The following is an 8,780-nucleotide window of genomic DNA, read 5'->3' on the forward strand; positions in this document are numbered from 1 at the left end:
ATATTAAGGTCCTAAGTAATGAGTAATTAACAACAAGATATTTATATTTGCTTACCTGAACAACTGTGACAAAATTGTAATACAACCTGTTTCTCTCACAAGTGTTTGTCCACTTCCTTAAAAAAAGCCATATGTTATGTGAATATAATTTAGCAATAATTTGCGTAAATGTAAAGCAACATTTAAGTAGTATTTTAACAAACAATTATCTGGGTTTTTTTTTTTGTTTTTTTTTTGATACTGGGGATTGAATTTGGGACCTTGCACTTGCAAGGCAGCAGCGGTATCACTGAGCTAAATTCCTGGCCCTCAACAATTATCTTTTAAATTACTTAAAAGTATTATAAAGCATAACACAATTATTGAGATAAAAATCTGTAATCAAGATTATTATGAAAATATGCTATGCTTAGAGGCTGACAACATTCAAGTTTCCTATTAAAATTATGAATTATTTTGCATTATGATTCTCTCTTAATATGCTCTAAAATAGAAAAAAATAAATATATTTTCTAGTTTTTCCAAAATAGCAAAGATAAAATATAGATGCAATTAAATGCCTAACAACTTAACTAAATAAGTGCCTAACAGAAAGGGAAAGGAAACAAATAAGAGAAGAGGAAAAACACAGAAACAAAGTCTTTGTAAATAGGGAGGAGTGAAGATCATGAAGGGAGCACAGGGAAATGGGGAAAAAATAGAAACCAAGACTTATCACGTACAGGTACAAATCCCAATGATGAATGTCATCATATTGTATACCTAAAATGTACCAATAGACTTAATGAATAAAAAAATTCCCACCAAAAATATATTATTCCCTTATAAAAGTTCTCTCTGGATATTGTTTTTTTAAAAATACCTAACAACCAAGACCTGGCATGTAAAGGTACAAGATCCCAGTAATGAATGTAACTGTACTGTCTACCTAGAATGTACCAATAAATTCAATTAAAAAAATAAATAAAAATACCTAACAAGTTAACTAAATAAAGCAATGTTTTAAAATAGTGCTGGGGATTTAGCTCAGTGGTTCTGCCACCTGCCTTGCAAGCACAAGGACCTGAGTTTGACTCCCAGTACCAAAACAAACAAACAAACAAAACTTTATCCATTTATTGCTTGATGGGCATTTGGGCTGTTTTCAGGAGTTAGTGATGAATGGATAAAGATTTTTTTTAATACAATAGCATACTACTCTACCACAAGAAGGATAAACTTGAAACATCTCTAGCTAAATGGATGCACCTTGAGACTGTATCCCCCCGCCAGTACTGGGAATCGAACACAGGACCTTGCACTTGCAAGGCAGGTGCAGTGCTACTGAGGTAAATCCCCAGCTCCTAGAGACCATCTCTTAAGTGAAATGAATCAGACACATTTTAAAATACCACATTGTTTCTCTGGTGTGAGAAACTGAAATTGTAAATAAAGACCAAAATGTTTAACAGATATTGGGAAATGAGAAGAAAATGTTCATATGGGAAGGGAAACAAAGGATGGGGGAGAGATAAAAAAGGGAAGGGTCAAGAAGTAAAAAGAGAATAGAGAGAAGAAATGGAAATAAAGCTTTTGTAAATGAGAGGAAGAGGGGTTGAAGGGAGGGGAGAGGAATAAAAAGAAGAAGCAAGATATATCAAGTGCACGTACAAAATCCCTATGATGAATGTTATCATTATGTATATCTAAAATGTACCAATAAAATAAATGTTATTCTGGGCAGGAGGTATATGAGAACATTCTATACTATATTGACAATTTTACTAGAAATCTAAAATTATCTCAAATTCCTAAAGTAAATCACTTTACTATTTTTTGAAATAAATCATAAGTGATTAAATGCATGCTATTAATTCCTTTTCTAAAGCTAGTATTTCTAAGACGTTAAGGAGATTTGAAAAAAGATATTAATATAAGGGCTTTCAGAAAAAAGACTGATAATGAATATTACAATTTATTATTTAAAATGTTTTAAATATTCATAGGAAAATGTACTTACGATTATTTGAAACCAGAACCAAAATAACATAGACAGACATTCTTTTCAAATTTGTGTTTGAATCATCACTAGATATGAACAAGGTTAATTCTTCAAATAACTCTGAAGTACACAAACTTTGCTGACAGTAAACTGAAATATAAAATATAATTTTAATTTCAAAGCATTAGCATAAACCAATTTTAAAATATGCTGAATAAAATACAAAGTTGCCAAACTCAAGATAGTTCTCAATCAGATCTCATTTAAATGACACATACTGGAAATGCAACAAAATTTCTAATGAACTAGGGTCGGGGATTTAGCTCAGTGGTGCTACCACCTGACTTGCAAGCACAAGGTCCTGAGTTTGATCCCTGGTACAAAAAAAAAAAAAAAATCTATGTGTTTAAGTAGCAGATCAAAGCAGTGGTATCTTAATCATAACTACTCAGCCAGGTGTGGTGGCGCACGCCTGTAATCCCAGCACTTGGGGAGGCTGAGGCAGGAGGATCCTGTGAGTTCCAGGTCATTCTCAACTACATACTTGATGTAGGCTGGGCATGGTGGCGCATGCCTATAATTCCAGCACTCAGAGGCTGAGGCAGGAGGATCACTGTGAGTTGGAGACCAGCCTGGGCTACATAGTGAGCTCCAGGTCAGTCTCAACTACACAGTGAGACTCTGACTCAAAAACAAAAACAAAAACAAACAAAATTACTTGATCTAGGTTCTAAAACATGTATTAAACTTCCCTAGAATTTCCAATAAAAAATAAAATCAGACAAAAAATTTCAAAAGGATAAGTAACAGAGCAAGAAAAATAAAATTCAGAAACCTGCTTTGGAAAACAGAGGAACAAACCATTTATGCTATTTTTGAAACTTTTTTTAAGCAATAAAATGCTTTTCAGCTAAGTATGGTGGCACATGCCTGTAACACCAGCTACCTGGCAGGCTGAAGCAGGAAGACTACAAGTTTAAGTTTAAGGCCTTTCTGGGCATCACAGTGAGACCCTCAAACAAATAAGCAAAAAAAAAAAAAAAAAAAAAAAAAAAAAAAAAAAAAAAAACGAAAAAAAGAGAGACAAAGTTTTTTGTTTTTTTAAAAAAATGATACCTATATAACAGTGAGTTTTTTTTGTGTATGTGATACTCATGCAAGAAGTATAATTTTATAAAAATTAATTTGGGGGCTCATTGGTAGAGCATATTTTTACACGTGAGAGGCCCTGGGTTCAATCTTCAGCACTAAAAAATAAAAATAATATTTTAAATACAGTAATATAATTGGCCTTCTCTCCAGTGCCTAGAATCAGTTATTAGACCCTCTTTCAAAGACACCATCTTGATTATTTTTCCCTGTATCCTCAATTTATAGTATAGAACTTGATTCTTAAAAGTTGATGAAGACATATTTAATAAGAAAATATAAAAATATAAAGTTAGTTTAACAAACTGATGGTTTAAATTCAACCTCATTTCAAGTATATTGTAGAAAAGTGTTCTTGTCAACATGAATTTCTATGCCCAAAGTATACAAGCTGGTTGTGGATCTCTTCATCTTTTGATAGAAGTACTTGGATAAACTATTCAAATATATAAAAAAGTTATTAAATTCTAAAATTATTAGCTGGGCATGGTGGCACACATCGCAGCACTTGGGAAACTGAGGTAGGAAGATTGCTGAAAGTTCAAGACCAGCCTGGGCTACATAGTAAGTTCAAAGCCAGACTGTACTACATAGCAAGACTCTGTCTCAAAAAAAAAAGAAAGAAAAAAAAGTTTTTGAGTAAAGTACAATACATGCTTAAAAGATAACATAATTTTATATTTTACCATTTTTTTCTGCAACAGCTCCTAATGTAAATAAGGCTGCTTCCTTTACCATGCTGTGTCCACTTGACTTTGCAAGATTTTTTATAAACATCAAACCACCAATTTCCCGAAAATAAACACTTGCATCACCTGTAAGGTATGGAAACAAAATAGAAATTATCTGTATGTGTGTTGGTGTGTGTATAGGTTATTCTATCAAGAGTAAAGAAAATGAAGAATATAAACAGTAAATGAGAAGAGAAAGAGCTATACATAATTAACTTATCACAGTACTAAAAAACTAGAATTATGGGTAAAAATTCACTATCATGTCTTACTGTTTTGTTGGCAAATTGAACAAATAGTGACCAATGCTTCTTTTTGTGATAAAGGGTTGTCCATTTGATACTTTAGACACTCCAATAATAAGTTCAGGTCAGTCTTCACCTCTGAAGAAGAAAAATTTCATTATTTTAAGCCTAAGTTTTCTAACCATCAAAAATCCACTTTCTAATTACATGTCTTTGCAATGTTGACTCATTTCTTTTCTATATAGTTCGGGATGGCCTTGAATTTTCTACTTGGCCCAGACTGGCCTGAAACTTATGATTCTGCCTCAGCCTCCTGGGTGCTAGAATTACAGGCATACACTACCACACCTGACTGGAATGTCTGACATTTAAAAAATATTACTTTCATACTCTAACAAACCATAAAGATGTATGAAAAGAAAGATGTTCTTTAAATAAAAGAATTTAAAATGAACTTCTTATAGTCCTTTGGTTTTCCTCTTGCATATAAAACAGGAATAGTAAATATAAATATTATTCTCTTTAAGCAAGGCTACACTGGTTTAAATATCTTCCATTTAGAAATGAACTGAATGAAGCAGGTGTGGTGGTGCATAACTTACCAAGACCCTATCTCAAAATAAATAATTTTGAAAAAGGCTGCGGATGTAGCCCTGTGTAGAGGCCCTGGGTTTAATCCCCAGTACTGAAAAAGGAAGGAAAGAAGGAAGGCAGTTAGGCAGGCAACCAGTTAAGAGGGGAGGAGGGAGGGATGAAGGAAAGGAGGGAAAGAAGGAGGAAGGCAGGAAGGGAATGAATGAAAATACAATGTATTAAGTTTGTAAGATGCTATTAAAGCAGTATTTTAGAGGAAATGTATAGCACTAAATACTTAAATTAGAAAATAAGAGTTTCAATTGGTGACTTCAGCTTTCACCTTAGGAAACTAGAGAAAAGCTTGATGCTGTGCACATACCTGTAATTCCAGCTACTTGGCAGGTTGAGGCAGGAAGATTACAAGTTTGAGGCCAGCATGGGCAATTTATTGAGAGCCAGTCTCAAAAACTAAAAGCCAGGTGTAGTGGCACACACCTGTAATCTCAGCACCCAGGTGGTTGAGGCAGGAGGATGGCCAAGCCTGGGCTACATAGCAGGACCCTGTCTCAAAAAAACAAAACTAAACTAAAAAGGTCAAAAGAGTGACACCCATAGGTTAAACCCCAAGTACAGAAAAAACAAATGAACAAGAAAAAAGAGTAAATTAATCCCAAAGTAATCAAGAAAGGAAAATTATAAAGATGAACCTGAAATCAGTAAAGTAGGAAAACTAACAAACCTGTAGCCAGGCTGATTTGGAAAAACATGTACAGATACAAATTACTAATATCAAGAATAAAAGAGATGGCATCATTACAGATTCCACAGATAATACAAAAGGTAAAAAACAAGCTGGAGATGATGTCGATGCATGCCTGTAATCCCAGCACTCGGGAGACTAAGGCAGGAGGATCGCTGTTAGTTCGAGACCAGCCTAGGCTACATAATGAGTTCCAGGTCAGTCTCAACTACATAGTGAAATTCTGACTCAAACAACAAAAAACAAAAAAAGGTAAAGAACAGCATTACACACAACTTCGTATCTATAGATCAATGAAATGGGTGACAAGTTGCTTGAAAGTTATAAATCAATACTCAGAAGTAAACAGATAACCTGGATAATACTATATATATGACAGAAGTTGAAATCATATATTAAAGTTTAATCATACATTAAACCATGTAGTGGAATACTACTTAATAAATAAAAAGAACCACTGATACATGTAACACAGACAAGTCTCAAAATAACTATGCTGAAAGAAGCCACAGAAAAAAGTATATATTATATGATTGCATGTACTTAAAAATTAAAAACTAGTCTATGGTAAAAGAAGATAGATCAGTGGTTGCTTGGGGAAACAGCATCCAGGAAAGGACAGAGGGAAGGTTATTCAAGGACAGGAGGATATATTCACCATCTTGATTATCCTGATGTTTGCACAGCTATATACATATGTCAAAGTTATCAAAATGTAAATTGTAACAAAACAGCAAACAGTATTTAAACGAAGTTATATGTAGGCTTTGGCATAATGCTTGAATTAACATTTAGAATTCTGAAAGATATAGGATGAAGGGTAGACATAATATAAAGAAACACATTAAAGGAAATTAAGATGTATCATCAGTCAAGGTTTAGTCTTCCTCTTGAAACAAATTCAACTCAAAATTTGTTTCAAAGAAATATTTTGTTGGTGAAAAACTATAGTACAAAAGTTATTACCAAGTTGTCTTGAGGAAAGAACAGACAAGTGATCACTTAATACATTAACAAAAACTATATGATGGTGTTAAATATGTTACTTAGCTATCAATAAGTAACATCAACAACATGCCAAAGAAAACTGTGATAGAAATAGTGGTTTTCAATTTAAGGCACAATACAAGATGCACAAAACTTCTTTATGTACTTCTCTATAACCTTCTGTACTTCCCTGTCATACTTTTAGATCTCCTATCATACTCCTTCCCTTCCCAACCAAACCACCTATTGACCTCTACAACTAGTATGTTTCATTTTGGTTTTGTCATCTCTAGGCTGAGCAGCCAGTTCAGTTTGTAAAGGAACAAATTCCTGGGGTCAGGGATTTAGCTCAGTGGTTCTGCCGCCTGCCTCACAAGTGCAAGGTCCTGAGTTTGATCCCAGGTACAAAAAAAAAAAGTCCTGAAGAGAGCAAACAAAAATAAATACAATACGAAAAGTCTAAGCCACAAAAGAAAATCTGATAAATTAGGTTTAAAATTTAAAACAATCAGTGCTCTATTCCCCTTTACACTGCAACATAAGTCCTAATAACACCTCTTCTGGATGGCATATAAAAAATTTAAAATGGGCATGGTAATTCCAGCACTCAGGAAGCTGAGGAAGGAGGATGAGTTGGAGGCCAGCCTGGGCTACACAATGACTCCAACACCAGCCTGAACTATATGGTGAGACACTATCTCAAAAAAGAAAAAAATTTAAACTGTCAAGCTTTAAAAGATACCATTCAAATGTGAAAAGTGCCTAGTCTAGAAGAAAATATCTATAAATCAGATATCCAATAGAGATTATGTTCAGAATATTTAAACTCTTAAAACTCAATAATAAAAAAGACAATCTAATTAAAATGTATACAAAGACTCTGAATGCACATTTCTGCAAAGAAGATAAATTGCCAATAGGTATATGAGAATATAAACAGCATTACTCATTAGGAAACTACAAACCAAAACCACACACAATTAGACACCACATCAAGCTGCTACTAAACGAATGAATGATGGGAGATGACAGATAAAAACCCTTCACGTTTTGGCTGGGATAACCCAGGGATCTAAGTTCCCCAGCTTCCTAGGAAGGTTAAGCTCCAATACCCATAATAATGATAATGTACTCTTTGGTCTACCTTTCCCTTCTTATCTCAGTTCCTCACTTCCAAGCTAATGTGTACCAGAATCGTTTCTCTTGGAAACTACTTAAACCTAAATCCATGTTTCAAGGTCTACGTTTTGGGGTAAACCAAATTAAAATATAAAATGAAAGAGAATGAGAGAAATATAAAATGAAAGAGATACAGGGCGGAAGCATGATAAATGGAGGAGGCATCACCAACAGTTATCTGTCTTTCCACCTTCTTCAACTTTTTCTTCTCCAGAATCTCTAATTCTCTCTTCAAAAATTCTTTGTCTCTATAATCTTCTATGACTTCCTTGACAAGCTGGGCACAACAGCAGACACTTGTAGTCCCCTCTTCTTGGGAGGCTGAAGCAGAACGATCCATTGAAGCCAGTTCAAGGTCAGCAGGGGCAATATAGCAAGACCCTGACTAAAAACAAAACAAAAAAAACCCCAAGATTCCCTTGACTTTGGAAATTCCCTCTAGCTACTGCCATCATACACCTTTAGTTAAATTTCTTTTTTTATTTTATTTGTTTTGGTACTGGGGATTGAATTCCGGTCCTTGCATGTAAGAGGCAGGCAGCAGAACCACTGAGCTAGATCCCTGGTTAGTCAAACTTCTTAAAAGACTAAGCTACCCATACTGTCTTCAGATCTTCATTTCCCACTTGGATCTAAATATACTGGACTGCAATCTGGCTGATCTCTATTAAATCTCTCTTTTTTTCCTCAGTATTGGAGATGCTAGGCAAATCAAACCACTTAGCTATATACTGAAACATTTTTATTTTCATCAATATTATTTTTCTTTCTTTTTTTTGGTACCAGGGATCAAACTCGGGTCCTTGAGCTTGTGAGGCACGTGGCAGAACCACTGAGCTAAATGCCCCATCCCTATTAGTTTTTTATCTTTAGACAGGGTCTTAGTAAGTTGCCCAGGCTGACATTAAATGTGCAATATTCCTCCCTCAGTTTCCCAAGTAGCTAAGATTACAGGCTGTGTGCTACTATGCCCAGCTGTTAATAAAATGAATCACATCCTAAATGTAAAATCCAGTGAATAATTCAGTCCCATCTGTGATATGGTACAGATACTCTTATGCAATTTCTTTCTCATGAAACATTCTCTTAAAGCTCTGATTTCCAAGACATCACATTTTTTGACTCTTCCCCCTTCCTGAAATGTTTCCTTCTTTTTTTTTTTTTTTTTTTGT

The 8,780-nt window shown here is 34.4% G+C and overlaps 1 protein-coding gene across 5 annotated transcripts in view; it reads right to left on the reverse strand.

Annotated features, from left to right (window-relative positions):
* Terb1 (telomere repeat binding bouquet formation protein 1) overlaps positions 1-8,780 on the reverse strand; it is a 41,753-nt gene that overhangs the window by 27,577 nt on the left and 5,396 nt on the right. For all 5 annotated transcript variants that reach the window (XM_010612163.2, XM_010612165.2, XM_010612164.2 and 2 more), the window contains exons 4-7: positions 4,134-4,244; positions 3,817-3,945; positions 2,000-2,131; positions 56-116 (exon numbers count right to left, since the gene is read on the reverse strand). In XM_010612163.2, the coding sequence (XP_010610465.1) occupies positions 56-116; positions 2,000-2,131; positions 3,817-3,945; positions 4,134-4,244 (433 nt within the window). The remainder of the gene's footprint in view (positions 1-55; positions 117-1,999; positions 2,132-3,816; positions 3,946-4,133; positions 4,245-8,780) is intronic.

Source organism: Fukomys damarensis, unplaced genomic scaffold (assembly GCF_012274545.1).
Source record: "Fukomys damarensis isolate Sample0158 unplaced genomic scaffold, DMR_v1.0_HiC HiC_scaffold_32, whole genome shotgun sequence".
NCBI classification, from domain to species: Eukaryota; Metazoa; Chordata; class Mammalia; order Rodentia; family Bathyergidae; genus Fukomys; species Fukomys damarensis.